This window comes from Pimephales promelas, chromosome 1 (assembly GCF_988280905.1).
Source record: "Pimephales promelas chromosome 1, fPimPro1.hap1.1, whole genome shotgun sequence".
Taxonomy (NCBI): Eukaryota; Metazoa; Chordata; class Actinopteri; order Cypriniformes; family Leuciscidae; genus Pimephales; species Pimephales promelas.
Genome location: NC_142769.1, coordinates 36,107,012 through 36,130,023, shown reverse-complemented (window position 1 = coordinate 36,130,023; position 23,012 = coordinate 36,107,012). Strand labels below are relative to the sequence as shown.

The window sequence follows — 23,012 nt, the reverse complement described above, 5'->3', positions numbered from 1 at the left end:
ACCTATTTTTATGCGCATTTTGGGATATCGTATAGAAAAACACTGGATGGAAATGGCTAAATGAGCATGAGTCGGATAAACTTTATATCGATAAGAAAACGTGTAAAAAACTATGATGTAAACACATTTACCGAATAAATACCTCAAAGCCCATCAAATAAGACATGATACTTTGCAATGGGATGCCATAACTAGACTAACCAGACAGAGGACCAATCTCGATTTCAGAGCACCTGAAATGTGGCTTGGGTTGTTCTGAAATGCCTGAGCAAAGTCTGTTATTAAAATGGTTCAGTATAATTACCTCCACAGAACACAACTGTGTTCCACTTATCTGATCATCTTCAAATTTGGTGAGTGTAATCTTAAGGCCTTTGCGACGTTAAATTGTGAAGATCTTGAGTTTTCGTTGAAGGGCATGTCCTCGGCAGCCTGACAAATCCCGTGTGGCAATAGCACGGGTGCGAGGGCCCTTTCATTGCTGCTTGCAGCTTTAATTATATATGAAATTATTATACACACAGTGGCTTCTCCTACTGCAGCGATTTCCATTTTTGTGATATTCAGAGTCAGTTTAACAGAAAATTACGATTTTGTTTTCTTCGGCTCACTGGATAGAAACTGTGTTTTATTCGCAAATGTTTTAAGCGAAATTCCAATTTTCGATGGAAATTTTCGCAACTTTGGATGGAAACATAGCTACTGACGATTTAATATAGCATCCGTTGGTCATAGCATCCTCAATCACTGATAACATAACTTACTTTGTAAGCAGTTCTCTTCCTTTAGTCTCACTTCATGTAATGACACAGAGAGGGAGAGAGTGAAAATGAACACTTGAGATGCGTTATTTTTAGGCCGCTGAACACAATCACATACATGCAGGCAGGAAGAAAGCAGATGGTTGTGTGGACTTGTGTGTGAGTTTTGGTGCATTCCTTTGTCACGACACAAAGGAATAGACGGGTGCTTGTGCGCATGTACGTGCAGAAAGAAGCGTTTGCAGTTTGTGGAGTACAGTATTCTGTACTTGAACAGTAAGTTTTGGTCTATGCTCACTTTTTTATCGTTTTCATTCATGAAAACAGATTTAGTGTATCATCCTGATAAATGTTTCCAAAGCACTGAACAGATCACAATGCAGAACAAATGAAACGAAATGCTCAAGATGAGGGAACTTGTAAACAAGCTTTTAGCCCTCACTCACTCACAGGAACACATGGACAGATCTGTCTCACTCTCTTTGTAGGTAAGATTATGTCATTGGGCTTAGCAAGCTCAGATCTCCCAGTCCTCTGGCTTGTTTATATAAAAAGGTTTAGAAAGGAACACCACTGCTGAATAAGGGAGGTTAAGAAGGCAAAACTGATTTGTGCAGTGGCATTTAGGATTGTAGAGGTATACTGGTATATTTTACAGTATGAACGTACGATTATCATATATGTACTTTTGCTTGTTTAATACTGTACAGTACTCCATGAAACCGTGATAATTTCTAAGACGGTTATACTGTGAAATTCTCAGTCTACAACCGTTACAACCCTAGTGGCATCACAGCATTTTACAAGTCCCAACAGCATAGGCTAATAAAACTAGGCTATTAATTTATTTACTCATTCATACTATACTGAGATTGGCTAGTAAGTCGTTGATGGTTCTCAAAATACTTTTTGTATATTTGACTCAAACTAGAGTCAAAATTATTCAATAAAATATTGGTTAAATGAATCAATTAAAAAACAAAAAATAAACTCAAGCTCTGTTGAAAAGACATCTATAGAATGTTGTTACAAAATTCAAGTAATGTAATGTAATATACGTACAATGGGACTTGTTGCTAAAAGGGACTTGTTTAAAACGGCATAAATAAATGTTACAATTATGGTTTCATTACTCATTTACACTAAGTTGAGTGCAGCTCAACTTTGTTTCTTTGCCAACGGTCTTTTTTGCTTGTGTCATCGAAAAACGCAACTCTTTTTAAAAATAAATAATGTCCTTTCACTCTGCTGCAGCAAATTGCTTTCAATTTGAGCAGCCCTTTGGACGACTGTAAGAAACGTATTTTTCAACTGAATAATTCATACAAGTGCGTTAACAAAAATACAAGCTTTACATTTCTGATTTTAAATAGGCACCAAAGGCTTTTATGGGGAAAGCCTGTACATGTTATTATATTCTGTAGTAAATCAACATAACGCAACAAATGCTGCAGAGGTAAACTTGTATTGAATCTGCAATATTGTTTTCATGAAAACCCACTGCAATTTCATCAGTCTCTCTACTCCATCAGAGACTCAAAAATGAATCTCATTAAAATCCTTGTACTGAAAAAAAAGACTACAAAAATAGGTTGCCAGATAAAATCTTTAGATTAAACATAGAGGGGGATGTAGAGGGAAAAGCTGGCAGCTGTATTAAACTGACTAAAGTGAGCTATGAACTGTTTATTTACTAGTAAGATATATGTCCTAAACCTGTGAGGGAAGATAGAGCCAGTCACGATAAGACAAAACCTGACATCAAAACGGTGGAAACCACATCCTGTGTAAATGCTGACAAGGGATATTACTACACTGCTCTGTTCTTGGATGGTACAAATGGTGCCACAATTACAACTGAGACAATGCATAAAGACATGCTCACACACCACAGAAATGCAAAGCTTTCTGTTCAGCGGGAAGTTTGCGAGACCCCGAAGAGCCTAATCAATTTGTTGCCGCATTGCCTGGAGCGCTGAGTCACCGAGGGTCTCTACCATTCTCTTTGAAAAGTGTAACCTCAAGTAGAACAATCCAATGTCAGTCCAAAAGAGAAAAAGACTGGGAAGCTCATAAATGCTCTGAGGGAGATTATTAAACTAGAACATCCAGTTCTCCAGAAAAGAAAAAAAAAAAACAGATGAGCAGGAAGAGAAAGACCAGTGTGACTGACCTGCCGTGAGCATGGAAGTCCAGGTGGACGAACTGGTCCTGGTGAGACAGAGCTCTCTTAGCCCTCTGATGCTTGCTGTGCAAGACGTCTGTGTCGTAGGTCAAGCCTTCGTAATGTCGAATGAACTTGCTCAGGGGTTTCTCATATTGACCTGCGGAATAAAAGAAGGGAGGGAAAGAACGAAAATTGAAAAATTAGGTACAGACTGTGATCAAACTAACTGTTACTCAACACAAGACTTGGCGGAGAAAGTTAACAGGCAAACTGTGGTGAGCGAGTGGGAATAAACCTCTGTGACAGTTGGAATTACACTTTGAGCTGAAACATGAGGACTCATTATCCGTAAATTACAAGGCTTGGGCCCGTTTCACACGTTCTGTGTCTGCAGCATGTAAGCAAATTAGTATCACAGCAGCAACAGCAGGGTATTGAACTTTCACACTTCAGAGTTTCTGCAGTGTAATACATCTGCGGCTCTATCAAAGCCGTTTTAAGCAGATCCCTACAGGGCACGTACCCAAAGGAAAGGAAACACATCAGGGAGGGGGCACCATGTAGGGGGTCAATTGGTCAATGAGGAGATTCTCTGCCCATAATACCAATTATGATAACATGTAATTTATGTTGCCAAGCGGCCCAAACCCTAATTTTGACCCGAGTTTGATGTCTCTAGGCGGCTGGGTCTTAGAGTTACGGCCATTTAAAAAGTCGGGGCCCTTTTTGCGGTCTGAAAATTCCTCCAAGTCTAAAACCTGCAGTGGGTCGGGACTTCCAGGGCCCCAGAGGCTCTGGTGGCATGCCGAGGAAGGTTGGCCGTTCTCGGGTAAAGCCAGATGGCCCCCGCGGTCCCGGAAGGGTAAACGTGCGACTATGTGACTCTCTTAAAGTAAAGACTGACCAGAGAACTGAATGTTGCCAACAAGAAGTATTTTTATATTTGTATTTTAGCTATCAGAGAGTAAATCAAGCAAATAAAATTATTATTTGTTTCAGCATCTACTTCTGTGATTTGCTCAGGAATTAAATGATACAGAACAATAATCAAAACATTGCAATAATAGAAACAATGACAATATTTTCTCCATTTTTGTCAAAATGTCATTCAGCGCTAGCCTGGTTCAACCAGACTCTAGTTCATTTCATTTCCACATAGAGTCTGGAACCGCTCCATTGAAAAACGTTTCCTTCCTTGTAGGCGGGTTCACTATTAAAGTTCAAATCTATTGGATCTGCCCAAAGTCACTCACGATCTGCCATAGCCAATCGCTAAAGGGGTGTCGTGAGTGACGTACTGTATGTCACGCGCCGAAATGATCAGAGGATTATGTTTACAATAGGATTTCAGTCAACGAGCGCCGCAGGTTTTGTTAATCTAGGAACAATTATTAATTCGAAATGTATATTTGACACGAAGGACCGTGATATATTCATTCAACGGTGGAAGCTGTGTCTAATCATTACAAATACGCTGCTGTGGTCGTTTCTGATCTGCCGCAAATGCTGTAGCAGCTACAGTGAATGATCAGTCTGTCTCTATCTGCAGATGTGTAATAAACAACAATTTTTCATATTACGTCTTATTGTTTCTTAATTACCTTAATTCTGGTCTTCAAAGTATGTGTTTGTACATTTTTATGTGGCATTTATTTTTTTAGTAAAACAAATCAACCATTGCCATCTAAAACTGAAAATCAAATATCTTCAAAGTATGGTTTTTCACATTTTTATTTATGACAATTATTATTTTTTAAATCACAACCAATTTGTATGATTTACAACATGTAAAACTGACACACCAACCTCCTGCACGAGTGCACAAAGGGGCTCAAAATGTTCTATTCATCACAAGAATCAGTAAATATACTGTTGGGAATATGAGCGACTGACATGACTCCTGAGCGGATCTTCAACAATAGTTTAGCAGCCAGGACTCGGGGCTTCTGAACACCGCGAACACCAGGCTAAACCGTCCGTCCAAAATGTCACGGTCATCGTGCACGAGCTGCCCAGCACAAACTTCCAAACTTTCTGCCTCCTTCACTTGGTCCTCAGTTGTGCAACAAGAGGTTAGACGATAACAATCCGGCTTTAAATTCTATATATTCGGCAGTTTCTTTTCCAACAACGGACCGAATAGCTTTTCTCACGTATTTCTCCGCTGCCATTACTGAATTGAAACTGACGCGCTTACATCAACGTCATCTTTCTCAGCCACTCCCTCTATTCGCTGATTGGTCCTACAAAAAATTGGTTTCTGGAAACCTAAGGATATGGAGCGATCCCAGACGTAGTACAGAAGTAAAATGAAATTGAGCGAAAGTGCGTAGGAGGGCGCAGCCAGGCTAATTCAGCGCAACAAACCATGGTAATTCGGTGTGCAACTTAAAAAAATATACTTATTCTGAGCTGTAAATATCAAAATTTAAAAAGTGTAAATATACATAATAAAATTGTCTCTGGGAACTGGCCGAAGGTGAAACAGTGATAAACTACAAGCCAGTCAGTAATATCTGGCCATGAATGTGGTCATTGTCCAGCAAAAGCGGTAATGAATTTAATTCTGCCTTTGAGCTTCCTGTATGATTATAATAACTGTATAGTAATTCTCAGCTGTTTTTGTAAATGTTCTTTGTAAAAAAATAATAATAACAATTTGGTAAACAAAACTAAACTTTTATTTGTGTAAAATAAATCATATTTTAAATTATTTTTAAAGAATGTATAATACAAAAGAACATAGACATTTAAAATGTAAATATAACATTCTAATTTCATAAAACACAGCAAAATAGGCTAAACTAAACATCTGCAGTATGAATACTGCAACATGTAAATATGGGCACTAAAATGTGTGGCATGTGTGAAGTTTGCATTCTGTCAAAAAATAAATTGGGAGGAACAAAAAACAGAAAAAGAGAAAAAAATAACAGTTTTTAAAATGTCAATGACATAATGTACACAAGGACACTATATTTTCCACTTCTATTGTAGGAAAGTACAGTATTCATGCGTTTTCCTCCCATCCTTCCTTAGACTCAAAAAGTGACTTCCTGGCACAGTAGCATTTATGCTAAGAATAGCTTGACCTTAGCAGGGAGCGTTAACTCTGTCATAGCACTATCTGCTGCAACAACAGTTGCACAAGTAAATTACCCACAGCAGTCCACACTTTTCATCTCATCTCATGAAAAGTATTCCTGGTCCCTTTCCTTTACACTCACAGGCACAGCCCCCAAATCTTGACATGATGATATCTTGACACAATTTATAAATCACCCCATAAGGTCATAGGACTAATAAGACCTCTGGTTGATGTGTTTTCAGAGGAAGAACTTTGACACTGGCTTTCCATCAGTAAACACAACCCACAGAGAACCAACCTTTCCTGTTTTGAATCAAACTTCACCTCCCCTGTTCGGACTGTTCATTATCTGGAGACTGCCTGAACCCATTTATGCTTCTGTACAACAAAAACAGCAATTGGCCTAATAAAGTATATTGACTTGTGAGGGCTGTGCTTCACACAGCTGTGGTTCACAAGTGAAGCACAATATAATACAATACATTGTATTGACAATGTGAAAAATGTCACTTTTTCAGATCTTTCAATGGACAAAATAAGCTCGAGCAATTTACATATGAACACGCCCGGACACGACAGAAAAACATACGGAGAGCAGCAGCTTTCATTTCATCAAGTAGTGCAGTGGAATGGAAAAACGCGTTTTTTTGCATTTAACATTATTCAAGTTTCACATGAGCACAACTCTCAAAAAAAATACATGAACATCACAGACAAACAAAACATAAGCATTTGCAACACTAGCAAAACTTCACAATGGTAAAATGCTGAGACATTTTGGAAGCTAAAGCAATAATTAGTAAAGACAAGAGTGAAATATCATCAGTGTCTTTCCAATGGAACACAAGTACAAAACAAATAAAAATACAGCTTTCTTCAACAAAAAGGTTCTTTTCAGCTTCTGATGAATGAGGTTTGACAGAAGTTCAGCAACACCTGACCTGATGATTTCCAGTTTTGTCTCACAGGTTAAAATAAAGAACTTAGGAGAGTAAACTTAACTTTGAGAGCAAGTTCGATAGACGGAGATGCATCTTTTTGAAAAATTAGCTATATGTTCACCCTTGAAATTGCTATAATATCACAGTGCAATTTGCCGATTACATTCCCATCAATGTCCAACATCTGCTTTCACAAATGCAACAGCTTTCAGTTTTGTTTCAATATTATAGCCATTCAAACATCAGCACCAACCAATAGTGCGGTTAAAACTCTGTGACGTTATTCACTGTAACTGACCTTTAAACAGCTACATCATTGAGCTTCTGTCATTTTTGACTACATTTCTCACCACAAGCCAACCACGATTTCTGAGTGGCATGTCACAGACTCAAGCTCTTCGACTTGAGCAAACTTTTTACGTCAAAGCTAGGGGTGGCCGGGTGAAATGACTACGTCAATATGGTTTATCTGAGTTTAAGCCTTCTTGGGCATTTTCACAAGAAAGTATATTTATACAGTACTTCAATAGTACTTTAATCGACATAGCCTTTACCACTGAACAGAATGTGTTCTGTCATTCGGATGAGATGTTAAACCGAGGTGCTGACCCTATGTGGTCATTAAAAATCCCAGGATGAAAAAAAGAAAAAAAGAAAGAGGAGTAGTGGTTTAACCCTGGCATGCTGGCCAAATGTGCCCATTGGTCTCCACTTACAAATCATCCCCAATATATAATGATTGACATCATCGCTCTCCACCAGTAAGCTGATGTGTGTGGTGGGCGTTCTGGAGCAGTTTGGCTGCCGTCACATCATCCAGGAGGATGCTGCCCATTGGTGGTGGTTTAGGAGCTCCCCCTTCCATGTATAAAGCACTTTGAGAACCCAGAACAACATAATATAAAAAGTAGCAAATTATTATTATCATTTCTATTATAGAATAATATGAAATAATATGTTGTGTGCCTTATTCTGTGTAAAAAGACACATCATCTCACAGAAGGATGTTTTCTAACACACAACTGACGTTCTGAATTGAGTTTGGAGTAAAAACATTTTATTAAATGTTGTCTTTTGTTGGACAATAGGTTCATAAATGCCTCTCATTTTTGGAAACTTCAAAGAACTTTATTTATCCGTTAGGAACTTCATTCATGTTGAGCATCAACAATGCGTGTACAGTTGCACAAACATAGCACAATATACCACACTCACACAAGTAAGTGTTAAGTGATTCCTGCACCAGTCCGATTATTTTACTACTCATTGTTATGATTTTGTTTAGTGTGTTGCGATGAATATTGGGTAATGATCCAAACCAGGCTTATATGTAAAAGGTTATTATAGACTCAATGAAGCATTTGTAGAAAGCTATCAGGACTGACTGGTGAACCTGAAGTCTATGGAGCTTCCTCAAGAAAAAGAGGCGCTGCTGACATTTAGAAAAACTGTTTTCACTGTTTAGTTGGAAAGTAAGTTTATGATCGAGCATTGTCTCAAGGTATCTGTATGATTCAACCCTTTCTATTGTATTTGGGCAATCAAATTGATTTCTCTTTAATTGCTTAATGTGGTTCAACAGTTTAAAATTACTTGTTTTTAAACTGCAATTGTTAAAAACGCATGCATTTAAGCTTTCGTGGCGGTGCAGCACAGCAATGTCACGAGAGCATAACCGCGATAGAGAAGACTCCAAAATCTGTACCGGTTGACAAATTTGTACAGATTAATAGTTTCTATGAGTATATCGCCCACCCCTAGCCAAAGCGTGAAAAGACATGGGGCATAGCCTTAGTTTGAATCCTCAAACAGACCCTTGACGTTTTTTTTTTCTAAGTTGCAGTCAGCCTATAATGACTTGTCTACAAAGGCAGCTCACAAACTTTTGAAATTAAACAGAAAAAGTTAAATTATGTGTCTTGAGAGACAAGGGCATTTATATCTAATATGGACTAACAGACAACTATTCCTTTTCATCTTGTTTCTATAGCAACTTGGCACTTAAAATAAAAAAAGCAAAGCAAAAAAACAAGAAATAAGTAATTTGCTTGCTCATCCATAGCCCTGTCGCCTAGAACTAAAGTCAGCCAGTGAACCTATGCTGAGAAGCGTAAAGATGTAATGATAGGGAAATTATGTTTCATCAGAAGCAAAAGGTCCAATTTTACTCTAGCTAAGGCAGAGAGGTAAATTAGTCCACATAAGATCTGGCTTTTCTGCCCGCTATTCAGCTGCGGACTTGAACAAAGCAACACTTCAAAAGTTTTTACACTATAGGTAAAATTAATTATATGGGCTGAGTATTACATAGGTACTTATGATGCACTGTCTTTAACAACAAACAAGAAACATACAGCACGAAATATGATCTCAGAGTAAAATTTGTAATTATTGGCTGGTTGTCTCAAGAGACGACAACCAGGGTCTAGAGCAGCCTTTCTCAAAGTGGGTGCCGCGGCACACTGGGGTGCCCCCTAGCTGTGTCAGGGGTGCCGCCAAAAAATTACGTAGGCTAAAAAAAATGTGAAAAAAAAAACCCCAGAAAAAAAAACAGCTGACATTTCATATATAAATATATTTGAATTTACATTCTTCTTTTTAAACATATGAACATATTAATAAAATTGTAAATTCATTTTAGATAAATATATAAAATTAATCATAAAAAAATCCGTCTCACAAGACCGAAGCAAGACACAACTTGACGCAAGTGACGCAATCCATAACAACGCGTTATAGCAACACCTCAGACTGACAGAAAAGTAAAAATAAACGTGAATTTAGGCCACTTTAGTTACAGCATTATGGATCGTTTTTTGAAAAGAAAATCCCCACAAGAGCCGGGGATTTTTATTTTATTTTATCTGCATCCTGCACTTCATTTGAGTTCTCCTGTTCTGGATTTGTTATTGGGTTCTTGTATTGGGCGGTCCACCTCTTACGGTTTTATGGCATTTGTGTCTCTGATTAATTATTTTGTGAATTACTTTCCAAACCTGTGTTTTTAAAGGTGCTATAAAGTTTTTATTATTATTGTTATTTACAGTTCATATTATGCTCTGTTCATTACTGTTCTGTCTAACTAAACAAGACATTTGCATTTAAATTTGGGTTATGCAGTGTTTTTAAATTATATTTTACACTGGGGTGCCTTGAGATTTTATGCACTTTTGAAAGGTGCCCTGACTGAAAAAAGTTTGAGAAAGGCTGGTCTAGAGGATGAAGAGACCAGAGAAGTGGGTAAAGCATGTAAACAAATTATCTAGTTTGACAACAAAAGTTTTTAATTTAGATCAATTCTGCTGCAGTGATAAAATCATGATAATTAGTTATCAGCATTCAGCACTACATTAAGAGCACAGGCATTCCCAGAATAGGCCCGAACAGACAGAATTTATAAATGACAACATATTTCAGGGTAAATGAAAAATGCACAGACACACTAAGAACTTTTGTACAAGCACAAACAATAGCTGCCTCATTTCTGCCTAAATTACCCCACATGTGAGGACAAAGGTGGCGGATTCCCACACAAAGATAACCGCAGAGCTGTCAGAATGCACAACACCACTGGATGAGACAAGTGGAAGGCCTGAACAACACTGCTGTTGAAAAAGTTCAGTGAAAATAACAGTGAGCAGCAAATGGAAAGTTAACAGTAGATTTTATATTCTATAGCCACAATATCAAAGTCAAAAATATCGATATAGAAATATCTGAAAAGATTCCAATAGCAACTTGTTTCCCGCAGTATCAATGCCAACTGCGCGTTTTCACTCAAACATACTCGCCTCCTCTCACTCACTCCGACAGAATAGTGTTGTTACAGTGAATTGTTAATTTTCTCAATCCTGACGGTTTTGTGCTCACCTCACACCAAAATTTGTGCGTACCACAAATCTATAAAAGTGGTGCGCACATAAAGTCGCCTCTAAAACATTACCAAATGTAGTTCTTTTTCATGGTTTATGACGCTTAAACGGTCAAATACACACAAAATGACACCTAAATAAATACCCATCTTGACGAGTATTCAGGTAAAAACGCAGTCAGTTTTGGAATTTAAATAGTTGAAATGGCATGTTGTTTAACAGTTTTGGATCTGTGCATAAGTTCTTAAAGTGACAGAAGCCTAATAAACCCACTGCTGTCAATTATGTTAATCTAAGAACAAAAGATTGACTGCTCTTGACTGAAATATTTTTGCAAATTGAATTGAAAGCATTAATCTGCATTTTTACAATAAAGACTATCTGGTGTCACTTTCCATTTGATACTTTAATTACTGTATACTGTAGATACTGTTAGACCCACCTGAAAAACTTAAAGCCATGTTTATTTCATTTGACTATTCTATTGTATAGAATGCTATCGTTTGCAATTTGTTTATCTGTTATTTTATTACGGACTATTTACTTGTCTTTTTTAGTAAATTTAAAATTTCAAATAAAGCCTCCCTATGCTGTGTGAAAGCTATTGCAACAAAATAATAAAAAAAGAATATCTAAATGCATCTAAAATAAAAATATCTATGATAGTTTTTCCAGTGGTATCGAAAATGTATGTTTTTCAAGGTATCCTATCTTAGTTTGAAATTCCAGAAATGTGACAAAACTACTTGACAGCCTGTGCTTATCTTTTCCAGCAGCCACCACATCTATAATCAGTTGAACTCTGTTTTGTTAAACTGAGCCACTCTCATTTGGCACCCAGAAATGCTCAAACCCTTTGCAAACAAGCAAATGTATTTTCAGTGGTGGTTACTGCCTCCATAATATAAACCCGGCCTATCATCCATCAGGGAGAATTTGGTCTAAATCTACAATGCAAATAATTCCTTTAAATGATCAAATAAATCGTAAAATGATCATATAAGAAATCTTACACACATGGACCAACACCATCATAGATTCTGCATTGTAAAGTCCCCAAAATAACACAGCAGCACATACTATTCTATGTTTGGGGTTGGTTTTGGCAAAGGTGAATATTCAGCAAAATTACTTCAGTGTCAGATGATCTTACAGAAATCATGTTAATATGGTGCTCAAAAAACATTTCTTATTCTAATCCATGTTGAAAACAGTTGTGCTGCTTAATATTTTTCTGGAAAACATGATGCATTTCTTCAGGATTCTTTGATGAAAAAACGTTCAAAAGAACATTTGAAATAGAAATATTTTACTCTCACTTTTATTCTATCCCAAAATTTTTAATAGGAATGTACACATATTGTAATGAAAAAGTAAATATTATCACCCACTTTGCACCCATTTGAGGCAAAAGACAATAGACTATTCAAGTCCTAAATTCTATAACATTCAAAAACACAAAATGTGAATGATGAAACATCTGTTCGGATTCCTACTCTGCGACAGACAAAAAAAAAGATTAAATGCAAACAAGTTTCCACTCTATTGTTTGCACTTGTAGAAATGTCACTAAGATGAGCTTTGACTTTTCATTTTGAGTGTACCACCAATCTTGAACACAATGCTGACTGATGCATGAAAACTATTTCTCAGCCCAGCTAACACAGTAAAAAGTGAACTATTTTAGAACATCAGCTTGTGTGAATTTTATATTGCCACAAACACTGACTGAACAAATTTAAAAATCAAGGACACAAGATGAATGCAGGATGAAACATTCGGTCAAAAATACAATCAGTACGTCACTTAAATTAAATTTGTATAGCTAAACACTGAAGAATGAAGTTGAACTGGGTGGTGCACAGGACAAAAAAAAAATAAAGGAAGTGGAAACAGCTTGGCTCATGATTCACAAAGTCTGTGTGAGGGGCCAGTGATCTTTGCACTCATGTTCCTACAGTCAATGCCATAAAAGAGGTTATAGGTAAGGCTCCGTGGAGAACGCACACTACAGATGACAAAATGCAAACCCAGACTTAGTTATTCAAAGCACAAAAAGAATTACAGTTACTGGTCAGACAGACAGGGCAGAAGATTTGACACAAATCAGCTTTTGTGTTTGCCAGAGCTATGGGCTTTCGATGGTGGGTGTTTAATAGCATAGATGCATTGTTTCTTCTCAGGCCAACATCTGGACTACACTTAATGCATTTTTAGGAGGAGCTGAACCGAACCACTGGAAAGATGCTCTCTCTCCTCTTCATTTCTATCAACTTAAGAGGAAAAAACAAGACTTATTTTCAAGTAAGTGAGCCTGAGAACTCAGCAGCTAAATAAACTCCACTTCACAAAAAGCTTGAGCTGACTGAAAGTGATACTGTGGCAAAAAGGGACTGGCAATTTGTCCCAGAAACACAATTAAAGGTCTAGCTGACCTATCTTTACAGTGCAGAACTCAAGAAGTCCTGGAAAAGAGTTTTAAAAAGTCAAGACTGGGTCTTATCATAAGGGCACAGGGCAGGGCGAGAGAAGGGAGGCTAACCCATCTGTTTGTTAACATCGCTCAGAGTGAAATTGGTAAGAGGAACAGTAATAGGATTATATATGTATCACTATTTAAAGACAGACAAATGCAAAATCATCATCTTAAACAGGAATAAAAACTACTGTAAAAAGATATTTAGGAACATCTGCTGGAAAACACTTTGTCATTCGTCATGGTGCAATAAAGTTTATGACTCTGGAAAAAACATGAAAAGTCCTTTACAAAAGAGATTATTTTAAAATATTATTTTGTATTTAACATTAGCACTGTATTTATTTGACTACTTCACATTAGTGGTCGACAGGTTTTTAATGGCTGATCTCTTATGGCCAATGTTCAATATATAATGCCAAATTGCCAAAATATAATACAATAAGATAAACACAGAATTCTCTCTCATACATTTATATATTTAAGCAATCCAACATAAGCAGGAGTGCTGTTGTTTTGAATATAAGCTCAGCTATTTGGCTACAGGCACAAGACTGCAGGTAAACAGCTGTGCTGATATCAGTACCATGTTTCATTTCCTGCTGCATGGTTATGCACAGCTTTGAGGTTTGCAGCCTGCAACAACAGAAATTAAGCCAAACAGAATGGAATAACTCTGTACTGAGTTGCAGCAACAGAAATACGATGAGGCTGTCATACAGAGATATAGGGTTTTTGTATTACACTGCTCTACATTTACTGTTTTTATTTGTAAAAATAATAACATGCATTAAACAGACATATTTGATCTTTGAGCTCGTCTTTGTCTTTGTCTCATGGCACATTGCTTTAAAAACTTAATTTAAAATAAGTTTAACTTAAAATGTACTTTAATTTTTTTCACTTACGTGCATGGTCGCAAGGTTTTAAATGCAAAAACACGACCCACATTTCACTGGGTCTAAATTTCTGAAAAACATAAATTAAAGCACACTCTACATGCCGTTCTTTTAGGTTCTTATTGTGCTCAAATTTTATCTTGTGCTGTATGATACAGTAAATTATTACACATCCTGTTTGTTGATCATCAGAATATCCTTAGTGTAAAGCCCCTTTCACACAGAGAATCCAGAATATACCCGGATAATGTGACCCGACGAGAGTTCAAGAGACTTCCATGACGAGGAGAATGCGCGAGAATTGCAATCTCCTTCAACTACTTCAGTTCAGTTCTCACGCATGTGCCGTGGAAATCTCTTGAACTCTCGTCTCAGGCCTACAAGGAAGAAAAGTCGAATAAAGTCATTATTTTTGTTTGTTTTTTGGCACAAAAAGTATTCTCATCGCTTGATAAACTTATCGTTGAGCCACTGTTGTCACATGGAATATTTAAACATTTTCTTCATTGACTTTCTGGGCCGTCAAGTTTCGATCCCTTATGCAGCCTATGTAGCAGTGATCCACCTCTCAAATTTAATCAAAAATATCTTCATTTGTGTTCCGTTCAAGATGAACGAAGGTCTTATGAGGTTGGAACAGCATGGGGGTGGGTGAGTAATTAATGACTTAATTATTGGGTGAACTATCTCTTTAAGGGTGTCAAAATGACTCTTAATGACTTATTGCTGCTATGGTCCCCTCAAACGAAAGCAAATAAACTACACTAATCAAATAAGGGGCAAAAAAAAAAAAGATAGTGTATAGTTTGGTCTTTTGACAGTAAAAATAGTATTATTTTTACATACATTATTTTTGTAACTTGTATTGCAAACAGCATTCCATATCTTAAAAATGCATTGGTCTACTGAACAACACTTCAAGTTCATAAACACTGACATTGGAAGAGTATCATTTTGTAGAGGGTGGAACTGTCAAATACTTTGGGTTTACAATTTATTGATGCCACGGACACCAGATGTCACAATAGAGAAAATCTATGGATCAAAAACTTCTCTAGTTGATAATGCCTCTTGGAATCCCTTTTACCAAATAAATAATGAAAATATCAAACATGAGTGTTGGGCATAATCTGCTGGCTGTGAAGGTTTGGGAAGCTGGAAAAAGAAAACAGATAGGGTGATATTAAATGAAGTTATCATCTCTAGTGGGTGTGTCATTCTGGCTTGTTATCTCAAAAAGCAAACGTGTTTCACAAACAAAGGATCGACTTTCTGTGAAAGCATGAGTTTAGAGAAAATATAAAGGTGAAGTTCATCACATCATTGTGGGTAGGTATCCATGTATGCGTATCTGAGGGAAGAACACAGCTCAGAGTGGTGTAGGGATGGCTTAAAAACCTGGAAGATTAATTCGAGACTGCCAGGTTTCTCGAGATTTTCATATAGGGTTTCTGTGATAAACAAAACTTGATACTTGAAATGGATGTAAAAAACCATAATAATCTTATGACTTGGGAAAAAAAATTACTAATGCAGAATTACAGCAAATGTGCATTGTGGTAGAGGAGTTGGTAAATTTACAGATTGACCAGTAATCCGGGCAAAATTTCTCAAATAAAGTGTAACATTCTGTATAAAAACAGTAGCAGCGGTGGCTAGAATAAATTTGGTTGGCTCGTGAGTGACCTATTAAGACTTCAAATAACTTATCCAAACAGCAAACATTTCCAGCAGAAAAGCTTTAGCTTCTTGGTAACTGATGCTGTCATCCTGGGGTATCACTAATTATCATAATTACATGAGTTAAATGCTTTCAAAATCTTTGGCTTTCTGCACCAAATTGCTATCTATCCACAAAACACTGTGGATAATAAATCAGCAACGATGTCCTTCTCACTAACATTACGAATAGCGCTAGCTATTTCAAAATAAGCTATTTCTTTTTAAAACTAAATTTTAAAAAGATGTTTTATTGAGTTGCCTACAGTGATTGAAACCCATTTAGAGGGGCGATATGATTTTTTGGTTTTCCTGTCATTTGAAATTAGTCTCACATTGATTTTCTACGGCTTGGTCCTTTGTAATTTTACAGCTGGACCACCAATCAACCACATCTCCAAACCAAAAATGACAAAATAATTTCTAAATAGAAAAATATCTTATAAAATAAAGCAACTCTTTAAAAATACTGATTGCACTGGTCGAAGAGAGGAGGGCTATCAGTCAACTCTGCTTTCAATTATTCATTATGCCCAGCAGCCTTTGGTAAAAATAGCACCAAAGTTAAACATACAAAATATAAAAATGCAGATGTAAAATTAGCTAATTTTGCAGAAGTATAAGCAAAACAATTTCAGAGCTTTAGATAAAATAATCCACAAATGTACCATATTTTAAATATACATAACGTGGGGTGTTCCTTAAAACTAATGTGAAAAATAAATAAAATCTATGTAAAATGTAAATAAACCCTCAAACACTAATTCACATTTTTCTTCAATTTCAATGCTCCATTCAAAAGCTTATCCTGTTATTACATGAAAGGCCATTGTAGTCTGCCACTGGCGAGGAACCTGTTTCTACTGTAAACCATGTGTTCTGTTCCTCTGATAAAGCCTTAACAACATCTTTTTAGTTCTGAAGCACCTGTCCAAATTCCAGAATTATTATTATTTATTCATTTATTTATTGCCAGAAATGAAAAATGATATTCATAATCTTAAGTCTTTAATGGAATTTGTCCACTGGATTATTGCCAAAAATATTCTGTCACCTTACTTTCTTGCAGTGCATCTGTCACAAGCACATTAAGATTTTCCTGTCACAAGCACATCATATTTTTGTTTTTGTGGGGAATTTTCCATATATTTGCAGCCACTCTGAGTTCTGGGGAAAGCTTTAGGAGGTAACAGATAGATATAAAAAACAGACAGTACATTTTTCTCTGAGGTAGAAATTGCACTCCAATCACTTACAACAAAAACAGAATCAGGTCAGGTGATATTTTATTTACCTGCATAAGCCAATTTTTACTAATGACTTCTAATGCTAGACCCTGGGCACATCATACAGAAAGACATCTTTTTGGGATGATCCATCTAGCAAGTTGGAGAAGATGCTAGCCACATGAAAACAACCAAAAAAAATAAATAAATCACATAACATAACATTGCAAGCTGGCCTACAAAACTGTTAGTGTTGTGTGCAGTCTATTCAAGTTGCTTAACAAGCCATTTCATCACTGGATGGTGTAATATTCACAACTCCCCTCAGTACACACACGCACCATTAATCTCAAACAGATGACACAACATACTGACCACAATCATACTTGTTACCTTCATTGTATGTAAAACAAAAACAAAAAAACTCAAAATGCCGATAGAAAACAGCTCATTAATGTTGTTGATGTTGCAGGCACACAATAACATGTTTGAGTTGATATCTGAGCCAAAAGGGATATCAGCAAAGCTTTTTATGCAATTGTTTTCACAGCTGGCTAACTAAAGAAACAAACAGCAATATTAAAATGGACACTAAACATTTAAAAGGTAGGGTAGGCAATTTCAGAATGGCTAGCTTTGAAAGCATGAGATCCCACCCTCCTTTAAGTGCTACCCAAAGCCACACCTCCAACAAAAGGTGTTAAATTACCTCATGTCTCAAAGCACATAACATAATAAAATGAATGCAAACAACCTGCAGAGCACTTACTTTTACCACCTGGGCTCCAGTGTGAACATAGAAACAAATAAGTCTGAGGACGTGAACAGCTCCGGCTAGAGCGTCACAGGTTGCCATCTTGTAATCATGATTACGACCTAGCATGAACGCAGCATAAGCTTATTGTTTTGGTTCAGTAGGAACTGTAAAAGGAGGCTGCTGTTTGTTTGCGGCACTCAGTGACAGTCTGTCCACAACTCTGCGTAGCTTTACGAAACTCGCCGATGACATGTGATGTCTGCGCGAGCAGGGTGTGCAGAAGATGCAAGTACTACGCATGTTGACAAACAGGTAGGAGATCATATCATTGCATTCAGAGCAAATGCAATGATTGGACGAACATTTTTTGGTCCTGAGAATGTAAAGAGTTGTTTAGCCTATAAAAGAAATTGCCTACCCTACCTTAACACAGTGATGTGGCCCGAATTTAAAGGTTAATTAAACTTTTATAATTCATCTAAAATGGCTTGAAAATACACTTGAAAAGGAAGCTTTCCTTTTCATGGGAGATGAAAACCGCACATCTCAAAGATCACGGAGCATATGAGACACCATCGGGATCAAGGCAATTAGTGACAAAAAAAGGCAATATTACAGAAGTGTATTTATTTCTTTAGCCCAGTTAAAAATAACTAAATGAACAGGAAATACATTAGAAAACATAAAATCCCATAGCAACAAACTCAGCTGAACCACAACAAATTCCATAACAAAACGAAACTGCCAAGAGAGCTGACTAATAAAGGAATGCACAGCAATCCTGGTAAATCAGGCCATTGCTACATGTAATTACTAGACTTAAAGGGTCACGAACCCCCCCCCCCCCCCCCCCCCTCACAATCTTTTTGAAAAATGCAACTTAAATGGGCGTGGATAGCTGTGAGAAGAAGGGAGAGGAGTGGGTGTGGTATGGCCATCACTTTCATCGCCAATGTCCCATGCATTTCGACTGTCACTAAAAAGCAGTGGTAAAATGTGAAGAAATGCTAGATTTTTTTATATAGCTGGCAAAGTTAAAGTCTTATAAAATACACTGACACTTTATTATCGTCCGTTCAAAAGTAACTGAATGCCCTGCTACATATATTAGCCTACAGTAATCATAATTCTATTTAAAACATATTAATGTAGTCTACATGTAGAATTATAACGTCATTAAAAATATATATAGTGTATATATATTTACACACTATAAATGCATTTGAAAATTATTAATTTTCCGCTTAAAAAATCGTTCTGTGCATAGCCTAGATCTACATGCCCCCTGAACCCCCATAATAAAGATGGTTATGTGGAGGTGGATGACTTCTCATTTTAGACACACACACATACACACACCTCTAAAGGGATAGAAAAGTCCTCGGGACTTGGTACCGCATCACTCGCGAGATGCAACTTGGATTGGTTGTCAATAAGGCGAAGTCCACCATTCTCCATTTCTCGCAGCTCTCTCTCGAGAAAATGTTTGCGACACACTATAGTTTAGGTCATAGACTGTTTAGATGTGTCCATGGTTGATGGCAAACCAACCGTCCCGAGCCAGAGTCTAGCCCTGGCAGCATCACGGGGAAACATATTCAACCCATTTGGACTTTTGTACCATAAAAACAAACACTTGCGTGCCATGATTGCCTCTCTCATCTACTACGCGATATCACAGTTTGACATGTCTGTCAGAGAAAGATCCATGTGGTGTCATGAATAATTAAAAGCCAGTGTATTTTCATAGGATATAAAAACTCAGTCTCATTAATAATTATGAGACACCGATGATGAGTCACCAAGCACTCACAGTGCACGGCTACGTCACAGTCTATGACGTGGGTCCGATGAAGATTTTAAAACCGGAAGACGAAAAAAGCGGGGGGGGAAAAACACCCTCAAAATTAACCATTTTAACCCTACTATTAAATCTGACAGATGCTAACAATGGTGTTCAACACACAAACCTCAGTTAAAATCTCTGAAAATTTGGGGTTTCATAACCCTTTAAAAGATTAGTTCATTCCAGAATAAAAATTTCCTGATAATTTGCCCACCCCCATGTTATCCAAGATGTTCATGTCTTCCTTTCTTCAATCAAAAAGAAATGAAGGATTTTGAGGAAAACATTCCAGGATTTTTCTCCATATAGTGGACTTCAAAGGGGACCAACAGGTTGAAGGTCTAAATTGCAATCTGGTGTTTGCAAAGACTAAGACAAACAACCTTTACAAAAAAAAAGGTAAAACAACAACATGACAATTTTGAAGTTGGAGGAGAAAATGAGATGGAGTGTTTCCCACTTTCGCCTATGTCACGGGCGACCTTTCGACCCGTTGTCCCTGATGAAGTACACTATGGAGAAAATTGGAATGTTTTCCTCAAACACCTTAATATCTTTTTGACTGAAGAAAGACATGAACATCTTGGATGACATGGGGGTAAATAAATAATCATGACATTTTAATTCTGGAGTGAATTTATCTTTTAAACACCTTATACACACTTCTTAAGAATTTGTTATCTTTAGCAGCCCTAGAAAGCCTGGTTGTGAAGAAGTGGCAGACAACTATATTGTCAGACAACTGACAACAGATTATTCTATTGTTGGCAAACAATGTTTATTATACTTAGATACTAGTAAAGACTAATCCCAACCCAAACTCTAATCGTGAACTTAATACACTATACAACGTAAATGTTGTTAATAGTTATTATTATTATTTATTTACTTTTTTGTTAGATTTTATTCAGTACTTTTATCATAAAATCTCACACATGCCTTCTGTAAAACACAAGTGAACTAGACAAGTACCAGCACTGCGGTGACCTCGTCTTTTGAGTGAAAATTATTAGGAAAGGTGTGTAACGTTAGTCTTTCATTTCGCACTCTTGTTTTTTCTCTGGCAAACATTGCGCACTCGACAATTTTCTTCTGAAATAACAAACCAAGAAGACAAACAAAACAGAAACGTATAAACTGAACAAATTCATCGTCTGTCTCAATTCTAATCGACGTTACTCTATTGTGAATGAATACATTCGTCAAGTTAGCTAGCAGGGTTCTCATTGACAGGACAGCTAGCTAGGACATTTATCACCATTCTTCTAAAAAATCCCAATAAAAGTCGTTTTGAAAACTCCCCACCACACTGTCTAATATAAAATGCTGGTATGCTTATAAACATGAAATTCCACGTGTTTTACTGTAAAAGTTGCCTATTTTTGGTGTTTAGTTTCACTTCCGCACTCACACTCAGTCTCACTATGCTCACCCCTCCCATATAGCTCACTTCAGCTAAAGCACAATCCGATTAACCGTCACTTTTTCCAGAACTAAAGCAAAACACACTTACCTCTGGTGTCGCTCAAGCAGTATAACAACATCAAGAGTTTGAACAAAACCATATCGAGTAAATTCATCGCTCGCACATTGACACCGAGGCTGGTTTGATTGTTAGTTTTGCGTGTCTTAAAGGCGCAGTCGCCCTCGGTGAATGTTTGTGTATGTGTGACGGATGCTGCTGCTGTGCGGCCTCGGCTCCGGGCTTGTCTCTAACGGCCTGACGTCAGGCGCAGGCAGAGCGTAAACCACGCCCACCCGAGGACATGAAAGGATGTCTAGAAAAGATGAACGTTTTTGTTCTCTGAGACTTTGAAGAATATAATAGAATAAATTATTATGTTGGAGGAGAGTGACAGCTATTTGAAACTATAACATTAGTTGTGTTTCTTTGAGATCCTTATGCCAAATACTTTTTTTACATTTTGGTATAGTTTGTATATTAATAGCCTAAATTAATAATTAAAAACAAGTGGATTGGCCGTGCCATTGAGTTATCTTCCTTTACTTTGCACTGAAACTGAAAACCAAGTAACAATTAGCATCTTGTATTTTACAAAGCCACAGCTAAGCGCCTTGATCTCAATCATATCTGAATGCAAACATTCCATAGACTTCTGTTTTATGCACAGCTAATTATAAATAGACTGACCTATTATTATTTATCTGCCTTACATTATTGGCCTGCCTTATACTTCAGGTGGACGAGAACGCAATTTTCTTCTATATATAAACTTTGTTGAATTATTATTTTCATGTTATACTTTCAACCTGCTTTGATACAATTAGTAGGGCTATTGTAAAAAGCGAATTGTAAAAGCGAAAAGTAAATTAAAGTAAATCGGTATGCAAGAATTATTATTTGTAAACAATATCTAGCTCAACGTTGCCATCGTGCGGTGGATAGAACTATTTCTAGATGGGTTTGAATTTGATGTTGATACTGCGTGATGTCACATCAAATTTCCATGAAATACACTGACGTAAAATCTTTCACACGTGACCACGGCATATATATGTGGTGAGGAGAAATTCAAAATCCACGAAAGATTATATTAATCCATCACGTGTAGAATAACTTTGCATGACAGTTATCAGGAAAAAAAATCTACACATTATTTTATATAGGGTTGTTTTATTTTTTTTAAATAATGTAGTCTACAAAATAAATGATGCGCACAAATCAATGACAACAAAACAAACTAACAAAATAAAAGAACAAAAAGTGGGCTAACACAAGCAAGGCATGAGACTTTAAAAAATGTAACAGCGAGAACTTTACATAATGGTACATTACCATAGCTCTAAACACATTAATCTTTTTTTGTTTTTCTTTTGAAACCTTGAATTTTGGAGTAATAAAAAATAAGTACACTAACTTACAACCCCAAATTTGTTACTAATAATAATAATTATTTTGTAAAATGCAATAAAATCAAGAATCTGTGATTTGTTAAATGTTTTTAACTTTTATTTAATAATAAAAAAGATTTCCAAAGTTTTTTGAAGGCTGTAGCACACTCCAAAAAGAGAAGCATGTTTACCATTGTGTCACATCACCATTCCTTTTAATTAAACTTTTTAAAATTTTTGGGAATTGAGTTTAAATGTCTCTGTACAATCCCAATATATGCATCCAAGTCAATGGTTCCTTCACAAACAAGTCACCCATACCGTTTGCACTGACGTACCCCCATGACAGATGTTTGCTTTTGCACCTGTCTCTGATGAAATCTGGATCGTCCTTTTATGGGGGACTG

At 36.8% G+C, this 23,012-nt stretch overlaps 1 protein-coding gene across 2 annotated transcripts in view; it reads right to left on the bottom strand.

Moving 5' to 3' along the window:
* The window catches only part of adam10a (ADAM metallopeptidase domain 10a), a 64,759-nt gene extending 43,302 nt beyond the window's left edge, over positions 1–21,457 (bottom strand). For both annotated transcript variants that reach the window (XM_039689282.2, XM_039689283.2), the window contains exons 1-2: positions 21,266–21,457; positions 2,935–3,085 (exon numbers count right to left, since the gene is read on the bottom strand). In XM_039689282.2, the coding sequence (XP_039545216.2) occupies positions 2,935–3,085; positions 21,266–21,332 (218 nt within the window). In that variant the 5' untranslated portion in view covers positions 21,333–21,457. The remainder of the gene's footprint in view (positions 1–2,934; positions 3,086–21,265) is intronic.
* Between the last annotated feature and the right edge of the window lie 1,555 nt (positions 21,458–23,012).